Below are 21,630 nucleotides of genomic sequence, written 5' to 3'. Positions count from 1 at the left end.
AATTTGTCAACGTCTTTTTGCAAAAAGCTCAAAACAATAAAACTAAGTGATGTGAAAATTCTAAGGAACAATGATAAATCCAGGCATAGTTTCAGCTTGAAACACGTCAACAAATTGAAAGCTCTTGAACCGTGAAAGTTGCATAGCATCTGTAGGCAACTTTTATTCAGTTTGGACTCAAACTTCAGAAGGCATGCGCTCTTGTCTATCAGTTTGCCTCTGGATGCCCGGTGACTAACAGTGTATGGATTACAGTACGTGTTTAATAAACAATGTGATGAAAAGATTTCACCCCACTGGTCCTTAAGGACCAGGCTTCGGTTCCTTCCAGGCGTAACTGACAGGGAGCCGCTGAGCAGAGCCACGGGGATGAAAATGCTTCTGTACAACACGGTCTGGCGGGATGGACGTGTGACATGAGGCCGGCTGCCTGTCCACCATTGTCGGCTCTTTTAAATTTATGACCGGCAGCTGAGAGCTGACACTTCCCGCCTTTGCTTTGGTTCCTGACATTTTAATATGGCTGATCCAAGTCTGTTGCCTTGATTTCCCCAGGTGAGGGAGGGGAGAAGAAGAAGGGATTCTGTAGCTTTTAAACTTTACTTTCCAGGGGTGTAGGTGCATGACAGTTCTGGAAATATGTGGAAAACGCGAATATGCAAACGATACGCGTTGGAGGTGGAGGCCTCCCCTGGCCCGCGCACACCGGTTCCCCCCACCCCCGTAACCGCCCCAGGCGCCGGCAAGCCGAGGCCACGGCGAGCCAGAGGGGCAAGTGGGCGGCGTGGGCGGGTGTAAGCGGGCTCAGCTCGCGACCAGAGAGGTTTGCTGCGGCGGCGCGAGTGGGGACTCCCACAGCCGCCCGGCGCCCCGGCCCGCCCGCACGTGCTCGCCGCGGCTGGGGCGGGGGCGCGCGGAGGGCGGGGCGGGGGCGCGGCCCGGCGGCCACGTGACCGGCGGCGCGGGTATTAAGCGGCGCGGCAGCCGCTCGCAGCCCGAGCTGGTGCTTCGCCCGCGACCCAGCGTCTAGGCGTGCCGCCCCGAGAGGAGCCGCGCGAAGGTCACCCCGCGCCCGCCAGTCCGCCGCTGCGCCTCCGCCGAGCTCCGCGAGCCCCGCCGCGTCTCCGCCCGCCGGTCCGTCTGTCCGAGCCCCTCGCGCCCCGCCGCAGCCCCGGCCCCCCGAGCGCCATGAACCAGATAGAGCCCGGCGTGCAGTACAACTACGTCTACGAGGATGACGAGTACATGATCCAGGAGGAGGAGTGGGACCGCGACCTGCTCCTCGACCCGGCCTGGGAGAAGCAGCAGAGGAAGGTCAGCAAGGGTCCGTGCCCGCCGTCTGCGGGCTCGGCCCGGTGTCTGTGTGTCCCGGCCCGCCCGCGGGCGGGCCGAGAGCGCGCGGTGGAGGTGTTGTGCTGTCCTGTGTCCGCGTAGCCCGGGTGCCCCGGTGGGAAGGAGAGCACGTCCGGGGACAGGCACGCAACCGGGCGTCCAGTGTGTGCGCGCGCGCGAGGGTGCGTGTGTGCGCGCGTGGAAGTCACGTAAGAGCCACAGAACGACAGATGTGGAAAGAGGACCAGTGCTCCGTGCGTGTGTTTCTGCTCTAATCAACCTTAGAGCAGAGTGTGGGAGAGTCTCAGGGCCGCCCCTGACCCCCTGAGTCTGTGACCTTGGCCACAGGAGCTAGACTTGACTTGCCCACCGTGCTCATTTGCCCCTAGCCTGTGTCTCCCCAAATGAAAGACGTCAGGTGAACATCAGTGCCGTTCGGATTTCCACAGGGCTGCCCAAAGGGGAACTGCAGATCACTTCTTAAATGTTGGAGCTCCTAAGGGAACCCCACTCTCTGTTCACCACACTCTGTGTGAACACCAGACACTCACAAATAAAGTAATAATTATTTCACACTCTATTTATGGTTCCTTGAGGTAAGCACCCAGGGACGAGGGAGTCCGCCAGCTCCGAAAGCTCCCTGCCCTTCTTGGTTGGCACTGTCTGGGGGCCCAGTGGAACATTCCACTATTTCACGGTTTCTTCTTGATCCCCTTGGCTAGAACAAGTGGGGAATGCTCCCCAGGAGGCTAAATCCCACCTCCTGTTTGACCGGGCAGAGTCAGACATGCCAACACAGACCTGCTAACCCAACTTTATGATGACAGTGGCAGGACAAAAGCAAAATGCCCTACACGTTCCCCCCTCTTTTTCTGGGGGTGGGGCAAAGTAGATTTCCCTGCTAAGGCCCACTTTTAAGTGGCTAACCTCTGTTGACCATAATGCGTGCGTGGCAAGTGCTCTGTGTGGCTGCCCCTGTGAGCAAGTGTGCTGTGCGACGTGGTAAATTAGTGTGTGACTGTGAGCAACACATGCATCCCATCCTTCTCTCCCAATGAACAGCGTTAGCTGGGAGGGTCTCTCCCTAGTTGGGTAATTCTCCAGTCACGGCGCATTATTTTCGTATTGGGATTTCTTTTTTGTTGTCTACTCTCTGTGGTCAAATACCATTTACTATTATTATTTTAAAACCCTAATTTGGCTACATTTCCCTCTCCGCCTTCCTTTCCTAAGACTTCCACCATCCTCACCTTCTTGAAACAAGAGAATGGAAGTGATAAATAGAAGTTGAGTCCATAAAGAAAAACAACATTTCAAGCCTTCTACAGTTTTTTAAATGACGTTGTGAGAGAAACACATGGCCTGAGAATTATTAATGTGTCATCTGGACTCGCATTATCAGTCAGCAAGAAGTTAAAAAGTGACTCTAACTTGATTCAGCATGAGTGTTTTTCTTTAAAAGGTTTTCCCACAGTTTTGATTATTACATTGTCCACTTTTTTTTTAAACTCCTAAGTCTTAGTTTCAAAGGTTGCCTTTTTTTCTTAGGAGAAACAGTAAAATAGCTAAGAGATTGGACAGGTAGTCTGCTCATCATTTCTAGGATAATAGTCTAATCACAATGGTTCCTGTTGTTTTTGTTTTTTCTTACAATACAATAGCAGGATGGAGCTAATGCAGTTTCCAAAAGCCACAATGACATACATCTCCTGTCTTATCTTTTTAACGTATTCACAGTATTTTTGGATAGAATTGCATCATTGTAATTTTTTTTTTTTTTAGTTTTGGAATCCCTGTGTGAATATATTATTGTAATAGTATAGCACTTGACATGTATTATTAAAAAGTGCATATACTTCCCAATCCCAGTTCAAAAGAGTGGTAGAAAGCTTAAAGTGAGAATTTATTTTTCTCCCCCTTTGGATAGATGGAGTGTTGTAGATGCTTGGGGGAAAAAACCCACTGCATTAGATCTGATCTAGATCCGAACAGATCTGGAAGATACTCTATGTCTGCTTTTGGTATAGAACTTACTCAAGTCAATAAAATCATATTGAACTGTGAGTTCAGGGTAAGAGCCATGGCCTCTATTTATGTCCTATGAGACAAACTGTTGGAACAGGACAAGGATAAAATACCATTGTTTCTATTGTGGGCTACCTTCTCCACACTCCATTTCAGTGATATGCTGGGTATGAGATCTGTCAACAGATGCTGGTAACACATGATGACGTCTGTAGCGTTTTAATGGATGTGGTGCCTAATTATATCCACAGTTCAGAGAGTCTCATAGGCTGGGGTAATCCTTGCTCTCTGGTGTGGAATTCCTTGCTACAGAAAGACTTAGTGGAAGTATAGTGCTTTTTTTTTCTTTGATGATGATTTTTAAAATTTTGGTAAAATACATGTAACAAAAGATTTACCATCTTAACCATTTTTAGGTGTGCAGTTCATTGGCGTTAAGTACATGCACGTTGCTGTGTTATGCAAACAATCTCCAGAACTCTTTTCATCTTGCACAACTAAACTCTGTATACCCATTAAAGAGTAACTTTATATTCTCCCCTCTCCCCAGGCCCTGGCAACCACCATGCTACTTTCTGTCTCTGTGAATTTGACTCCTCTAGGGACTTCATATAAGTGAAATCCTACAGTATTTGTCCTTTTGTGTCTGGCTTACTTCACTTAGCATAATGTTTTCAAGGTCCATCCATGTATAGCCTGGGTCCGAATTCCCTTCCGTTTTAAGGCTGAGTGATACTCCACCGTGTGTACGTACCACATTTTGTTTATCTCTTTATCCGTACATGGACACTTGGGTTGCTTTTGTCTATTATGAATAATGTTGGTGTAAGTATGGGTGTACAAATACCTTTTCATGACCCTGCTTTCAATTTTTTTGATTTCATACTCAGAAATGAAATTTCTGAGTCATCTGGTAACTCCAGTTTTCAGTTTCTTGAGGAAGTGTAGTGCTTTTTCCAAAAGGAGGCAATTCAGAAGACATTGAACTTAGCATAAGTATGTACAGGTGTTTCAAAGTGCTCCCCTTGTCTTTCAGAGGTGTTTAGTCAACAGGGGTAGGGATATTTATGTTCATGTAAATTAGGCTGTCTTCAGTGGACTTTTGAAACTTCTAGAACTTTGGTATTTAGAAGCAAGCTCCTCTTGGAACCGAGGAAACATTCAAGCTTCAGTTCAGCTGAAGCCTAATCAGGAGGTGACTTGTCGGAACAGCAATGCTGAGTATGTGAGCTATCTCTGTGGGCACGGGGCGCTGTCCTTCCCTGCTCTGGGAGGCTAGCACAGGCCTTTTAAGGAAATGACTGTGTGTTTTGAGACATAAAGGGTCCTTACATCCTTAATTTGTATATGGCTAGATGATCGATACACTTTTTTACCCGTTGTTGGGAGAATAAGAGAGTGGTTCGTTTAGTCCCCATTTGGAGTTCTCACTGGTTTTAACCATTCCTGGAGAAAGTCAAGTTCTGCCTAGCCATCATTGGGATGGACCGATTCACCATTCACCTCAGAGTACCTCCCGTTCATCCTGTCACCCAGGCTAAACTGTCGCCGAGTGGGGTCAGGCAGCGTGCAAGGGCATGTGTGGGAGCAGCTGCCCATAGGTCCAGGTCAAACAGAGAGCCGGGGAGCCTGAGGGTCGCCCCTTCCCGTGTTCTGTGGACAGCAGCTGCTGATGAAGGGTGCAGAGTGAAGTCTCTTCTCCCCTGCGCCATGACATCTGTCATTGTGTGAGTTTTCTCTGGGAGAAAAAGCACTACGTGTTTCCACAAGGTGAATAGTTTTGGAAGAGCGCGTGAACTTGTTCAGATTCGTGAAACCCAGAGGAATCTCAGCACTCCCTGGTACTCTCTAACCATGGTCGAGTCACTAAAGCTTCGAGGGTCCGTTTATGTAGAAAGGAAAGACAGTGGTACCTTTCTCACCGCATCTAACCATGGTCGAGTCACTAAAGCTTCGAGGGTCCGTTTATGTAGAAAGGAAAGACAGTGGTACCTTTCTCACCGCATCGTGTTTTCCAGGATCAAATGGTTAAACTCATTTATTTGGGAGGGCTCCATACACTCTAAATGTTCAGATGTTATCCTTGTGCAGCAACTATTTTTATTAGCTGGGGAAATAGTAGTCATCTCCACACCTGGACCGGGGAGGGATGATGGAGCACGAGTTTGTTCCTTAGTGACTTTGCTGTGTTGTTTCGTGTGTGTGGTAACATATACATCACGTAAAATTTTCCATTCTAACCATTCTTAGGCGTACGATTCAGTGACACTAATATATTCACAATATCGTGCGATCACCACCATCCTTCTTCTCAACTTTTCCATTGCCTCAAACTGAAACTCCGTGTCCGTTCAAACACTAACTTCCCATCATCCTGAGGTCCTTGTAAAGAGAGGATTTGCACACTTGAACACTTAGAATAATACATGGCTTAATATTAAGTGCCAGGTGCTTGTTGTGTAAAGAACAGAAGTTATAAGTCAAATTGGGAAAGCTATCGAGGGTGAGAACAATGAGGAAGTAGCTTGTGAGCTAGTAGAACTCAGGCCAGACCTTAATGTGAGTAGAGAGGAGAGGAAAGTTGTATTCCTGGCTGGAAAAATGGAGTGAAGAGACTGTTGTGTTTCGGGGGGAGGGTGATAAGTGGGATGTCACTATAATAAGTGTTTATGTCACCCTTTAGTGCTGTGAAAGCACCCTCACCCCCTTTCTTTCTCAGGCCCCCCTCACCACTGTCTGATAAAGGGCTGAGGGGACAAGCTCAGAGAGGGAGAGTCTAAAGGGAGGAAGTAGCCAAGGTGGCCGGGCTAGGACGCCCAGCTCTGTGTTCTTGGAGATGTCTGCTGCTTGTGATGCGCTTGAGGGAGCATGAGGAGGGGAGAGGCTGCGCTGAAGCGCATGGTGCAGATTGGGATGCAGAGAGAAGGGAGAGCAGCCAGGTTTAGGGGATGGGGGTGAGGGTGGAGCCCTGCAGGTGTTGGAGCTCCAGAGGGCCGTGCTGAAAGAAGCAGACTGCAGAACGAATTGGATGCCTGGGACCTGAGGCTGGGAGACCCGGGCAGGAGCCCAAGATAGGACCCACTGGGCAGAGTGGTGAGGATTAGAACCAGGGGCTGGTAGGCGCAATGGTGAGGAAGGCATCAATTTGAGAGTGGTCAGGAGGGATTGTAAAAGTATTAGATGGCCCCGTGCTGTTCCACGGCAGGCTGCTGAATCAGTCCAGTTAAGTGGACGTGATCCTACCGTGAGAGCTCCTGGACTAGAAACTCAAGACGGTGGGGTTGACGAGAAAGGAGCAAAGTGATGAGGAGAGTCTCTTTACCCGCGGGGAGAGAGAAAGTGATGCATTTATGGGATATGTCATCCAGCGCAGGGGGGCGCGCTCCAGGGCGGAGGGGAGGGCGGTGTGTCCCTGTGGCCACTGCTGGAAGGGAGGGCTGGAGCTCCAAGGAGGCTTCAATGTCCAGGGAAGGATGTTGGTGGGTAGGTGTGGAAAGGCAGAATCTGGTAGGAGCCCGAAGCAACCTCTGCCCCCGTAGGGACTATTGTTCTCAATGCACTTGGTTTGCTGTAGATGATCACAGATGCACGGGTCCTGTCGTGAGCCAGAAAAGTCACTCTTTGTCTTCGGACCCTCCCCAAGGCGCTGGGAGAGGTCTTGGAGCGTGCCTCCCCCTTCAGCCAAGTTCACCGCAGAACAAACTTGAACTCCAAAGAAGATTCTCCAAGAGTGTGGGAGGACGAATCCAAGTCTTAGCAGGGAAGCATAGTTAACGCGGCTTCAGAACGCTGTGAGCACGCGCTGCAGTCAGTTGCTGCAGGGAGACACCTACGGAAAAGGCGCAGGACCCGCGTGGGAGGGGGAGCCGCCGTGATGAGCAGAGGAGTTGGTAAGGAATACGTTGGAGGACAGTCAGAATTGTACCGCTGTTTCCCTGGGAACGGTACTAATTCTTCCAGAAAGAACAGAAAGCAAAGATTAGGGGGAACGTTTGCTAACTGCCGTGCTAGACAAATTCCAAAGGCAGGAGAATCTTGAGTGCAAGGAATTGGTCTTTCTAACAGAGTCTGAGGAACACTTTTTATACAAACAAGGTATCTGAGCACAGGCAGGCATGCGGGGGGCACACACACCCCTCCTCCTCCGCACAGTTTTCCATGCCAGAAACCACAAGGTGTTTTGAGCAGCAACCCTACTGAAGAGCAAGATATAAATGGGGCACAGGCATGGTCATTCATTCTTTTATTCGTTTGACATTTATTATGGGCCTACTAGGGGCCGGGGGTAGAGAATGGATTTGACACCACCTTAAGCCTTAAGGAGCATATAGCCTGGTTCAAGAGACAGGAATGTCAGTGCAAAGCTTGGAGGAGGGCCCCTCAATTCCACTAGGCTGGCGAAGGAAAGGAGAGGGTATTTCCAAAATGCTCCTCCCGCGTGGTTTGCTGTCTCGGTAGATGGAAACATCTTCCTCCCTGGCACCCAAGTAGGATCTTGGGAGTTATCCTTGGTGCCTCCCTCTGTCCCAACTCTGGTGGAGCCCACTGCTAAAGTCCTCTGGACCCTGCCCCTTCCTCCCGTTATGTGCTTTAAGGTCTTCAGAGTTTCCGTGTTTCCTGCCTGGATTAGGATGGTGGCCTCCTGCTTTGTCCCCCTTCTGTGGTTCATGCTTCTCTTCAGGCTTTCCTCCGTGATGCAGGCAGGAGTGATCTTTATGGCACACAAGGCTGGTCATGGTATTTCCTGCTTAAAGGCCCTCTGTGGTTCTTTATTGCCTTCAGAAGAGAGTTCAAGCTCCTGCAGTGGTCTGTGAGGCCAGGTCTGAGCTAGCCTCTGTTTGCTATTCCATTTTCCCCCCAACAGGTTCAAGGTCCAACCCACAGAGTGGCCCTCACCATGTTTGACTCACCTCTTTGCCTTATACCCAGCCTCGACCTCCTCCGTCCATTCTGGAGTCTCTCCTCCAGGAGCCTTCTAGAACATAGGTCACCTGGTGCTGTCATGGTCCCTCTTCGAGGACTAGGAGCAGACGCTCTTCTCTGTTCCCTGGGCCCAGCATTGAGCCTAGACTCTACTCATTTGTGGAATGACAATATTATGAGTCCTGTTTCTGAAAAGCATTTAGTACAATTAAAAATTTTAAAGGTAATAATTAGGAAACTTTTTTTTTTTTTTACAGTCTTTGTAACTCCTTGAGCTACATAAGTATAAACTCCAATTCATGCTTGTTCTGTAGTGGTTTTCCAAAAATGTTTTCTTGAAGTGTTTTTCTCAAGTCCTCAAAATGAATGGAGTTATCTGACTTAATTGTTATTCTAAAAGTGAGCCTTCAAAGACAAGCTGCTTAATTTAAAAAAAAATTGGAATTTTGAGATTTTTGGAATTAAAAATTCATACATGCAGATTTATTTAAATTATAATATGTCAGCATATTAATGAACAAAATTTCTGGTCACCTAAGTTTGATTTGAAATGACTGTTTTTTTCCCAGATTAAAAATCTTTAACTGCTTAATAAAGAAAAATTATATTAATGATTCACAGAAGTATAAATTTAAATTGTGATTTTTCAGTGTGGAGTTCCCTTAAAAAGTTAGAAATTGAGCTACCCTGTGACCCAGCCATTGCACTACTGGGTATTTACCCCAAAGATACAAAGGTAGTGAAGACAAGGGCCATATGCACCCCAGTGTTCATAGCAGCACTGTCCGCAATAGCTAAATTGTGGAAGGAGCCGAGATGCCCTTCAACAGATGACTGGATTAAGAAGATGTGGTCCATATATACAATGAAATATTACTCAGCCATCAGAAAGAATGATTTCACAACATTTGCAGCAACATGGACGGCACTGGAGGAGATAATGCTAAGTGAAATAAGTCAAGCAGAGAAAGACAACTATCATATGGTTTCACTCATTTATGGAACATAAGAAATAGCAGGAAGATCGCTAGGAGAAGGAAGGGAAGAATGAAGGGGGGGTAATCAGAAGGGGGAATGAACCATGAGAGACTGTGAACTCTGGGAAACAAACTGAGGGCTTCAGAGGGGAGGGGGTGGGAGAATGGGATAGGCTGGTGATGGGTAGTAAGGAGGGCACGTGTTGCATGGTGCACTGGGTGTTATACGCAAACAATGAATCATGGAACACGACATCAAAAACTAATGATGTAGTGTATGGTGACTAACGTGACATAATAAAAATTATTATTAAATGTGTGGTTTTTGTATACAAAATATGGCAAAACAGTTTTTTTTTTTTTTTGGAAAACATGCTGCACTTCACAGTAGTAGAATTAAAAATAAAGAATAGACATGGGTAATTTGGAAAGTGTGTGTGTTCCTGGAAAGGAGTCAACCTGAGTGCCAAGTCCAAGACTAAGAAGTTAGCATGACTCTGAGTTGTCTTGCTTTGTTTTTGCAAGGAGGTAAAGGTGTTAGTTATAATCCCTACGAATAATTATACATTGAAAATAGATTCTTAGTAGTAGTATCTGTGACAACCTTTTCACTAAAAGACATGCAATCTTGGGGGAAAAAACTCTCCTTTTTTAGTGATTGTGAGGACCAAATGGACAAGTAGGTGAACATGAGGTTGTTTGGGGGAAATGAGAACTGTATTTAGTATGAACCTGTGATTGAGTCTTAGGTAGACAGTTATATTGAGATTGGCAAATCAAGAAGTCCCATCTTTTAGAGTCGTAAGGAAGGAGTCTTTATTTCATGATAGTCAAATAGGATGTGAAAATAATAATCATTTAGAAGTTAGGTAATGTCCGTGGTCTTTATTAGAATTTTGAGGAGTTTTATATTACATTGAACCATGTGAAACTCTCGACATTGGCCATTTTTATCTCCAAAAATTGTGGTTTCTTACGTTCAACCCAATAAAACTATGCTATTCTATGTCCCACTATGTTTGAGATCCTTGACCAATACCAGTGAGAGAGCCAAACCATACAACTGAATTCTGATCATTGCTAGCCTTATCTGTAACGCCTTTGGTGTTCATTTAGGAAAGGAAGGGGGTCGTTGGGTTTTGTACTAGTTAAAAATGTGAGGTTTGGATTGAGGGCTTGATATGCAATGGAAATACCAAGAAGAAAGGTCGAGCTGGAGGTTCAGGCATAGAAGCTGTCTGCTCCTACGCAGTTGAAACTATGGGGAGGGGAGCGTGGAAGAAGGTCTAACAGGACAGGACTTCTCAGGAAGCAGTGGTATTACCTGCGCACGGATGCATTGCTTCTCTGTGTGAAGATGTGCGTGCCTCAGGCAACTTGGGAGCACCCGATGTGTTGAGATGTCTTTGATTTTCTTCCTGCAGAAATCTCACCTTGGAATTCCACTGGAGCTTTGCCAGTCTGAATCTCGCATTTGAAGTGGTGTAGCTGCTGGAAGAGAAACCCAGGGATTTGGCTCCGGGGAATGGGCTATCTCTCAGCCGATGCGATAAGTCATGCTTTCAAAGGCAGTGAAAAGCTGCGAGAAATTATTTATGGTGGTGTGCTCAGGTCTGGGGCATAAAACCCTTCTGCAGTTGAAATGGCCAGTGATAGACTTTTTTGAGGAAGACAATATGGAAAATTCGTAAGGGTTACTGAGAACAGAATTTGTTTCATTGTACCCTAAGTGTAGAATTTAATTCCAAGATAGGTTTCCTTTTTTTCCCTATTTTATTTATAAAATTAAGGAAATGAAACAAATTATTGCCCTCATTTAGATGTTTTGTTTTAAGGTTTTTAGAAAAAATGATTGGTATTTTGGGTGTTGGAGAGCATCAGTCATGGAAATGATAGAAGACATACACAGAATTGTAATCAGTCGAGAGATTCCCACAGAGGGTAATATTTTTCTGTTTTGAGACAAACACATTTTTGAGGGGAGGCAAGGGTGAGAGTGAGCTTGGGCTGTGATGTGGGGGAGAGAGACATTAGTTGGAAAAATGCAAACCATGCGTTTTATATCTTGCAAACTATAATTTCTGTTCTGTTATTGGAATTTTATTAAACAGGAGGTGGCTGATTATTTTATTGCATATTTTGATCTCTTTTGTTAAATTCTAAAACAGAAGGATACTTAAAAAACTTCGGTATAACACCAAAACGAAAAAAATTCCAACAGGACAGTAAAAGTGATATTTTACTAAGTGAATTTTTGCTAGCGGATTAAGAAAAAGAGGGGGAGGGGGTTTGGCATGTTATTCTTAGCATCCCAAACTATTCACTGTGATGGGGCAGAGCAGCTATTTATTGAGAATTACCAGGCACTGTTTTAAGCATAGATGCTGTTTTATTCACTCTTCACAACAAGTCTTGAGAGCTGAGTAGTATTATCCTCCCTTTTTAGCCGGGGAGGTTAAGGAATTTGTCTCGTTGAGGGCGGGGAAGGGTAGCTGGCACAGAATTCTACACTACAAAGATGGGGCTCTCTCTCAAGGGGAACTTCATAAATGTGGGGGGCTCATATTCTATTGCGTCCTCTGGCCCACAAGTGGCAGAGCTGAATTTTGGAGCCATGTTCCTTAACCCTGAAGGCCGTGCTTTTCACTACTAAACATTTTCTGGTTTTAGTCGTTGTTTTCTGCTCAGACTTAGAACCTACAACTCGGAGCAGAAGCGCAGGATTCAGTGTTCCTAATTTCTCACTTACCCTCACCAGCTGCCTTTGTGGGAGAGTACGTGCGTGTGCGTTTTTCGTTCCTAAATGGTACACTGGGGGCATCCGATGACATGAGAGAACCCAAGTCGGAGGTTTTCTGTAGGTCAGGCTGTAGCAGTTGGTGTGCTCAACAGAAATGCCAAGGGAGGAGAAAAGGGACCGCAGGAAAAGCTAACTAAACGTCTCAACGGAGTTGAGTAGGACGTGCCATTAGGGGCGTACCTTTGGGATTAACTGCTGGTCTGGGTGACCCAGCTCCAAAAGAAGCCAGAGTTAGGGTGCCTGCGTCCTTGAGTCAACTCTCTGTGGGAAGCAGCAAATGAGACTCCAGGAGGCAAGAGCACAGGTTAGAGTTCGCCTCCTGCAGCCGTGATGTGTTAGCGGACAGCAGCGTTCTCTGAGGTTTGGGGTCACAGAGATTCAGCCTAAACACTGACGCGGCAGTACCAAGGACTCTCTCTACTTTAAAAAAATTCCCGCTTTTCTTTTCTTTAACTTCCTATGACGGAAAGTTTCAGACGTAACCCAGGAGCCGAGAGAATATAGAACACAGACTCCTTCGGAACCCAGCTGGCCAAGGAAAACCCAAGTTTCATGGACAGGGAATGTCCGATTCGCTCCTGCCCCAGGTTTAGCGAGGTGTAATTGACAAATAATAAGTTGTATCTATTTCAAGCGTACAGAATGTTTTGATACGTGCGTACATCGTGGAGTAGCCACCAGGGGTGTCCACTTCTAAGAGGAAAAACACAGTTTTTCCACAATTTTGGAAGAAATCAGGATGAAGCACAGGATGAAGTGTGCGAAACGCTTTGGGCAGAGGCAAAGCCCCTTCACATCCTGTGAAAACGTGAATGGTTCACTGCTGGGACTTCGTGCCCATTATAAAGTCAGTACTGATAGGGTATCTCTCTCCTCCTGCTGCAAACTGATCTGATAAAATGACCCTATAACCTCTTTCGGGGTTATTGGTCTAGTTCTCTCTCCATTCCTGTCACTGCTTTGGAGGGAGAGCTTGGATTTGAGACAGGAGGTGGGAAAAATGTCTGAGGATGCTGAATTTGATACTCGTACATCTTCGTTTCCTCCACCACCCCCAGAGTACAGCCGGAGGAAGGAGAGAACAGACATTTAAAGGGTTCTTGGGGAAAGGTTATTTTTAGGGGCGGTCTTGCCAAGACTGCTTCCGGGGATTTTATTTAGACACAGATCGGGCCCCTGCCTGCTTACATGTGTGCATTTCTAGGGTAGCCCTGGAAGTGGTGGGGGGCCACATGCACGCTGCAGCTCCAGGCCATCTCATTCCTTGCAAAAATTCTTTTGTTTATTTTATATTCCCCCCAGCTTTATTGAGATATAATTGTCATACAACATTATGTAGATTTAAGGTGTGCATTGTGTTGTTCATTTCTCAGGACCTCTGTTCTTTGTGAAAGGATATGAGGAGGTGGGGTGAGAGGTGGTGACTGTGCGTCCAGGCTGGCCCAGGGTGGTCCCAGTTGTGGCTGGAAATTAGAAACTGTCTCTGGGGCGCCTGGGTGGCACAGCGGTTAAGTGTCTGCCTTCGGCTCAGGGCGTGATCCCGGGGTTCTGGGTTCGAGCCCCACATCAGGCTCCTCCGCTATGAGCCTGCTTCTTCCTCTCCCACTCCCCCTGCTTGTGTTCCCTCTCTCGCTGGCTGTCTCTATCTCTGTTAAATAAATAAATAAAACCTTAAAAAAAAGAAAAAAGAAACCGTGTCTCCTTCTACTCGCAGAAGTAGTCCAGTTTAGACACTAACTCTGTGATTACTCTGTTCTGAGGACATACCCATGTTGAGCTCAGAGAATGGTAAAATAATGTTGAGACCCAAATAATTTATATATAGGATAGTAGTTCCTTTTCTCAAAGTACTTGCCTATTTCTGAACTTTAAAAAATGCAGATATTGGTGAAGTGAGATTTCTTATACTTTGGCAGATTTAAATACCAGAGTCTAGTTAGTAATTTCTGAATCTCTTAATTCACAAATCCTTTAGAAGACCAAGCTTGCAGGGAGCTGTGGGAGTGAGCCCTGTGTGTGGAGGGACATGGGGCCACCAACCCCGCGGGTGGGCCGGGTTCCCCTCTGAAATGCATGCTGCCATATGCTTTTGGTATGTGATGTGCTATCTATATGGCTTTATAAGTACTGTATAGACTTCTCCTTCAGATGGTTTGATATTAACATGTGCTGTGCTTCAAGCACGCTTATTTTGCATGTCTGAAAAATGAAGGGTTAACGTTATTTAAATACATGGACCAGTCACCAAAGTCAAATCTCTGGCTTTGTTCTTCAGGCAGTTTAAGTGTGTGTGTGTGTGTATATATATATATATATATATATATATATATTTTTTTTTTTTTCCGTTTGTGTGTTCAGACCCTTGAAAATCTGGGAGTGAAATGGTGATAAATATATTTACTGTGCGATAAATTCATGTTTACTGTAAAGATTGCCCTTGTTTCTATACTCAGACACAGGTGGGGCCGTCACGGTCGGAGTCCTTTAAGGACTTGGTAAGGAAGCAGGAAAAAGCCTGTCAGAAATACCTGGTGTGTGACGGTGGGTTCTATTGCCGTCACTGGTATCTGGGTAACTGGATGTTACGGACTCCAGAGGACTTCTATTCTGCGGTCCTGGAACTTGGACAGTGTGTACCTTCTCCATTAGGGTTTTGAAATGCGATGTCGAAATCGGGATTTTAATGTGAAACTTCAAAAGATCCCTAAGCAGCACTTCATCGATTAACTTCAGAAATCTAGGGTTGCTTAATTATATACAATTTAAGTAGTTTTTCTTTTTTCAGGGAGAAATGTGTTGGATTAATGAAGTAAAACTGGCTAACATAATTACAGATAACCACGAAGACCAAAGAATTTAGACTAACAAATTGTATAGACTTTCCCGAGTTATTTTTTTAAGATACATTTTACATCCGTCATACACATTCCTTACGGAAAATATGGATAAGAAAATTTTAAAAGTCACAATCCATAGAAGTCTTGTGTTAACATCTGGCCATATTGTCTACTATAGTATGGAAGCATACGTTTATTCATTTTATACTATAATATGTAATTATCTGAGTTGTCTCAGGACACGAAGACTTCATTCTATATCTTTGTGACTGCTCTCCACTCAGCACGAGGCCTAGGGAAGAACTTTGTGGAGGAGGAAATCTCAGCCCGGCTTCCTCCCATGTGGAGTGAGCAGGAACTTTGGGAATGCCCAGCTTCCCTGTTTTTACCCCTTCTGTGAACCAGTTTTCCCATATGGAGAGGAACCCTGTAGACGTACCTGGCAGGGGCTATTCCTGATTTAGAATCGTGCTCTGGTCCAAAATACCAGTGCAGAGAGTGTGGTGTAGTACAGGGATCTGTTTCGTTCTACATGAATGCTTTAATCCCTCTGTGTAGGCAGCCATTTATTTGGGTCCCTGAAAATAGTAACGGTATGGTGAACTTGAATTAAAGAATATTTATTTTGCTGTCTGTGTCGTACAAGCTGCTTCCCCGGTTGCCGGGATGGGCCGAGGAGGGAAACATCAGTTTGCTTTTCTAAAGAAAAGCTTGACTTTCTCCTCAAGAAGAGAATAATCAACGTTGCTGTTGCCTAAAACCTAGCAACGGTTGGGTCTGCCCTGTCACAGAGCCACATCTTGCTCAGAACTACCCAGGCTCCAAGGGAACAAGTTATTTTGGGAAGCATAGCTCAGGATCAGTCGTATGTAGGCCTGTTTGTTGGGAGCCTGCAATGCTTGCTTACCAGAAAGTCCTCAAAGGAATTCTCCACGTGGCTTGTGCCAGCCTGGGGGAGGCAGGTGTGACCGCACAGAGCTCCCAGCCTGTGGTACGTCAGGCTCATGGCCTGCAGATTGCTCTGAGCTTGGAGGACCAAGCGCCCCGAGCTTTCATGGGGCTCTTTGAGCTTAGCACTTTTTTTTTTTAAACCTTTTAGAACAAAAATGACTGAGACTTTGATTCTGAAGATATTTGATTTGGTTAGTTTAACATACGCTTCCAGCCCTGAAGTCATTTGGGAAGAACCTACATATTTCTAACCTGCTCTTTTTTCCACATAACAGTTAAAATGGGGAGTTTCATCAAGGTCGTTTGCGAAGTGTCCTTTAGAAGAGAGGATGCTAGAACTTTTTTTAAATAAAAGGTTTTTAAAATAAGCCTTACAAATTTCTATATAAAAATTTTGTTTCGAGAATTTTTTTAAAGATTCATCCATTTATTTGAGAGAGAGAGCAGCACGGGTGGGGGGAGGGACTGAGGGGGAGAAGCTTTAAGCAGACTCCCCGCTGAGCGCAGAGCCCCTTGGCTCCATCCCACAACCCGACCCATGAGATCATGACGGGAGCTGCCACCAAGAGTCAGACATCCAACTGACCGAGCCACCCAGGCGCCCCTGTTCCAGGAGTTTTAAAACACCCCTTGGAATGAAAGTTGTGGTAGTTTGAGTGGCTGGTAACACTGAGAATCAGGGGCTCAGAGAAGTGTTCGATGTCCTCGCTGTGTTGTCTCACGTGCCTTGCCGACAGTAGAGACGAAGAGATGAGTAATTGCAGCTGAGAAGTCAGATTCAGGAGTGTGGGTAATAAGAACTCCTGTAAGTGGTGATAAAAATGTTTGTGGGAAATTTTCTTGAGCAGGGAGGAAATTAACAGATGGAAATACTTTAGCTTCTCGATAAATGTAAGATCTTTATGAAACAGAGAAAAGTGCTAAATAATTCAGCCCAAATCCAAGATCATTTATGGTGATTCATGTAAGAGGGAACATGGGGACACGCATTCGACTTTAAATGGAGGCTTTGACATAGAAGAGGAATCCAGTAAGCCGAGACTTACGACAGTTGTCACTTTCACAGGACGGGGGAAGCAGGCTGTAACTTAAGACCAGCAGACGATAGACTTTGGTTAGTTCCATGTACCATTCCCGAGCATCGGTTACTGTTTGTCTTCACTGAAATCAGTAACATTTAGGTGGGAATAAGGACGACTTCAGCACATTCGAATGTTGACCTCCCTTTAGAGAAAAGGCCCTAAGGTATTAAAAGACAGTTCTTACATAAAGGTAAAAATCATGACTCTCACAAATATAAAAAATGAACCCATGCTAAAGATGTTATTTAACTCACCAGCCAAGGAAAAACTGGAGAGGAGTTATAAGCAGTTTTAAAAAATCCAAACAATAGGCACATTTATAGATTAGGAAGAGCAAAATGAATGTCCCTCTGGAGGCAGGACTGTCCCTGTGCTGAACAGAATGCAATCTTTAGGCAAGAGTTCCTTGCACTGCTCTCCTTTACGACTTACAAGTTTTGGAATAGCCTAGAAGGCGTGCCGTACACAGTGAGCAGGTTTCCCACTGAAGCCCAGACTCCCGATATAAAGTAGCCTTACTAAGGGTCGTGACACCTTTCCTAATTCCCTGACCTCAATTGTCCCGTCCTTTCTGGAAGTTACGGAGGACGTTCCACGTACCAGGGAGGCCATACCTCAAGCCGGAATCAGTCTGCACTGGATTTGGCTTTGTTCAAAAACCTGAAAAGCGTTTGTTTTTTCTCCTGTTAGGAGCCTCAGAGCTTTTAGCGCCTTTCTTTATGTATTCTTAACAGCCCAGGACCTGAACGGTAGTCAGTCTTAGGAGCCTGGTGACTGACGCCTGAAACTCAGGGTTCAGAATTCCTGATGAGAACCAGACACGGAGAGAACTCTTCAAGTGCTGGGAGAGCCATCTCTAACCTACCCACTTAAAGAATCATCCATTAGCCTGATTCTATTCTTAGATGCCCTCAGCTGTGAGGTTGTCTTTTATTTTTCACAAGGGTTTTTTTTTTTTTTTTTTTTTTTGGCAAGATTACAGAGTCTCTTTTAACATTTAAGGATTCTGTAGTTGAGTTTGACATGATAATAATTTTTAAAAACCTGGAACTTGAGCAGATACAGATTTTTTTTTTTTTAGCAGATACAGATTTTAAGCTCCTCAATCTTTTTTATATTTTCAAAAAAAAAATCTGATTGCTATCTTTTTTGCTCTGCCCCAGAAAGTCTGACACATCAGTTCCTATGCAACAAAGAGGTGCTGAGCGCCACTGTGTTCTGGGCACTGTGTGGAGCACAAGGCGAAGACCCCTGCTTACGTCTGTGTCACTGACACCAGCATTTTTAGGGTTGGCAGGTGGTGTCACGCAGCAGGTGTTTCTGACAGCATTGTTTCCCACTCTCCTACCGAGTCCTTACAGGACTCTGACGGTGGCAGCTCCCGTTGAGTTGTTCCTGGGCTCTCCTGCCCCACAATTTGAGATTGTTAGGTACCCTAGCTTTGGGTGGAAAGAGACCCCGAGCCCCGCATGCTGGCAGAACTTGTTGGGCGTGAATCAATGGCAGAAGGCTGCCTCTTTTCTTCCCCTCTTACTTTGTCTCGGAGTAATTAAATTTGTACTTCTGAGAATCCCTGGAACTCAAGTGAAAAGCAGTATTTTAGGGGCTCCTGGGTGACGCAGTCGGTTAAGCGTCTGACTCTTGATTTCAGCTCAGGTCATGATGTCAGGACCGAGGGATCGAGCCCCGAGTCTGGCTGTGTGCACCGAACGGAGTCTGCTTGTCCGTCTCCCTCTCCTCCACCCCTGCCTCTCTCAATCTCTCTCTCTCTCAAATAAATAAACAAACAAACAAATAAAATCTTTTTTAAAAAAGCAGTATTGTGGTTTATTTATGACTGAAACTGTCACCGTTGAAAGTATCGAGGCTTTGAATGGGTACGAGATCTCTGTGTGTGGACACAGGTATGCCTGCTGGTGACAGAAAGGTGAGCAAGACAGGATCAGAGGCTGCTGTGGTCATTTTGTTTTTTCGACTCATAATATGTACGCTTTCAGGCCTGTGAGCGCCTGAGAAACCAGTTGTGGGCCTGCCATTTGCAGTGGAATGTACTGGGATTTGCTTTTTTTACAAGAGTTAGTTTTGAGGCTCTCTATACTTAGTGTATTCTGAACCAAGTCCTGATTCAAGCCCTTTATATTTATGGTCTTGTGGAAATAAGTTTTTTAAAAAACGTGGGGACAAAATATATTTGCTGCCATGGGCGAAAACTAATGCTTTGAACACCTTGTTTCTTGAAGTTAAGAAATGCTTATGATGCTCTTTGTTCTCTGAACAGTGGTGTGAGTACTTGGGGGAAATCAGGACAGACAGACGAAGACCTGGCATCTTTCTGGATTCGTGGATCCCAGACCTTCTTCTCTCCTTTTTCTGTCTGAACAGAGCAACAGTTTATGAAATGTGCAGGGCAACAGCATGTCGGTGCTTAGTTTTCGGAGGTGGAATATCTCTCGTGCTCAAGTAGCCTTCAGTCGTGACTGTCGGCTCTCTATTTTTTTCTGTGCCATGGTTTAATTCCCTTTTAATTTAAACCCCGGAGCACCTCAGGTTCCTTTGAATTGCCACCACCGACTGCTGTTCTTTTGTGTTTCTGTCGCATCTGTATTTGCGAAGTAGTTCGCATTCTCTTTCCTTCATCTATTCACGGTCAACTCGTTGACGGAGGTGCACGGCGCACTCCCTGGGGAAACAACAAGTCGCAGGCGAGAGAGGCTGACTTGCCCACACCAGACACTCAGTGGGTCACAGAGCCAGGAGTCAGACTTGAGGGCCGCTGTGTTTCAGGGGGTGCTAAGCTGAGCGGTCACCTGCTGTGCGACCTAGCAGGAGCTTGGCGACTCAGCAGAGATTTGTGGGCAGAGAACAAAAGGGCTGCCCACCATGTAGTTAGATGCCTGGTTACGCAACTCAGGAGAACGCGGGGCTCCAGATGGACTTCCAAGACGTCTTATAATTGTCGTAACACATGCAGGACCCTGACACTTTCATGCTTACGGACTTCTCTCTCTGGTTGAATTTTTAAAATGTCACGTGAGTAGTCGAAAGTTCCCCTGGGCACTTGGCAAGCTTGAAGGTTTGGAATTTTTTCCAGATCAGATGATGAGGCTGACCCGTCATCACCGTGAGTGACTTCTGGGTCCAGAGAACTTCCTTAAAGGTTTTACAACACGGTTACGTGTCTGAATATTTAAATTTAAGGCCATGCTGCTATGGCCTCATTGTATGGACCACACAGTGCGTGTCCTCACCTGGCGTGTAGACCGGGGTCTCTCGGCTGAGGGGATTGTGAAGCTTTGTAGTGGACAAGAAAGTTCTGCCAGCCGCGTGGGGCAGGAATTTCTGCTGTCTCTGCAGTGGGCTCCCTGCTCTTGGTGAGGGCAGTGTCTCCTTTTTAAACACGAAAGCGGAAATCACACTTAGTTCAGAGGAACCACTCTGACCTCCTCTCCGGCTTTAACCAGAGAGTTTAGAGATGGGTGCAGCTGTCTGGAGGCTCCCCACCTCCTTGCTTTTCCAATATTTCAAAAAACCCAGGAAAGTGATTAGAAGGAATTTTGCCAGATTGGGAGTCTATGAGGTGGAAAATAATACACCCTTAAAGTGGTTATTGTAAATAGAAAAATAAATGGAGCATTTTTAGAAAATCAACTTACAGCGCAGAGTGGTTTCTGCTAGCTGTACGTGAGGGTGTTCAGAACCAACGTGATAGGTAGTGCTGGCCGGCCAGCTTTTGTAGTTCTTCTCCTCCTGATAACCTTTTGAACTGTTTCATAGAGTTGATCATAACAAATATTATGCCCCCCTTTTTTTCTGTGGTGGGAAAGTGTCAGGACTTGAAGGACAAATAATTGCATGGTGTCAGAGTCAGAAATAGAATCTGAGTTCTGAGCCAGGACTGCAGGCTGGACCGGGCTTGGCCTCCCCCCCACCGTCCCCCTCTCGGGGGGTCCACTCATCCCACCCCACGGGATGCAGGCCAGGATCCACACGGCGAGCCTCCTGATGCCTTCACTCACTGAGGAAAGCAAGCTATAGGGGATCTCAAAATCACAGAACACTTTGAAGGTGCCCCAGACAGTTTTGCACCCAACACACAATGCTGCGTTCTAATTGGTGGGCTTGAAAGCCGAGAGCTTCTTCACGCCTTCCTACCCCCCGAGCTTCATGCTGTGCGCTCTGCCCGAAAGTCCCGGCCCTCAGCAGGCCCCATTCTCTTCCTTTCAGAAAAAACCCGCGAGCTTTTCTGAGTAGCCGTTTTGGGAAATGGGATCTGAAATTAGTATTTTATGTCATTATTATCAGAGGAAAAGCTCATTTATGGAACATAAGAAGTAGGAAGATTGGTAAGAGAAGAAAGGGAAGAAGAAAGGGGGGATGAACCATGAGAGACTATGGACTCTGAGAAACAAACTGAGGGCCTCAGAGGGAGGGGGTGGGGGAATGGGATAGGCTGGTGATGGGTAGTAAGGAGGGCACGTATTGCATGGTGCACTGGGTGTTATACGCAACTAATGATTATCATCGAACTTTACATCAGAAACCAGGGATGTACTGTATGGTGACTAACATAATAAAAAATATTATTACAGATAAAAAAAATAAAAGGAAATTTATAGAGGTCTTGCCGTATTTTTGGTTTGAAGAAAATAGAATAGTAAGTTGAACACCTCATCTTAGAGGAGGCAGACCCGGCCTAGAAACTT

At 45.9% G+C, this 21,630-nt stretch overlaps 1 protein-coding gene across 1 annotated transcript in view; it reads left to right on the top strand.

Moving 5' to 3' along the window:
* The first annotated feature begins 997 nt into the window (after positions 1 to 997).
* The window catches only part of ACTN2 (actinin alpha 2), a 65,162-nt gene continuing 44,529 nt past the window's right edge, over positions 998 to 21,630 (top strand). The window contains exon 1 of the mRNA XM_026504029.4: positions 998 to 1,314. Coding sequence (XP_026359814.1) covers positions 1,189 to 1,314 — 126 coding nt within the window. The 5' untranslated portion in view covers positions 998 to 1,188. The remainder of the gene's footprint in view (positions 1,315 to 21,630) is intronic.

This window comes from Ursus arctos, unplaced genomic scaffold (genome assembly GCF_023065955.2).
Source record: "Ursus arctos isolate Adak ecotype North America unplaced genomic scaffold, UrsArc2.0 scaffold_7, whole genome shotgun sequence".
NCBI classification, from domain to species: domain Eukaryota; kingdom Metazoa; phylum Chordata; class Mammalia; order Carnivora; family Ursidae; genus Ursus; species Ursus arctos.
Note: the sequence above shows the minus strand (reverse complement) of the source record. Positions and strands in the feature narration are given on the sequence as shown.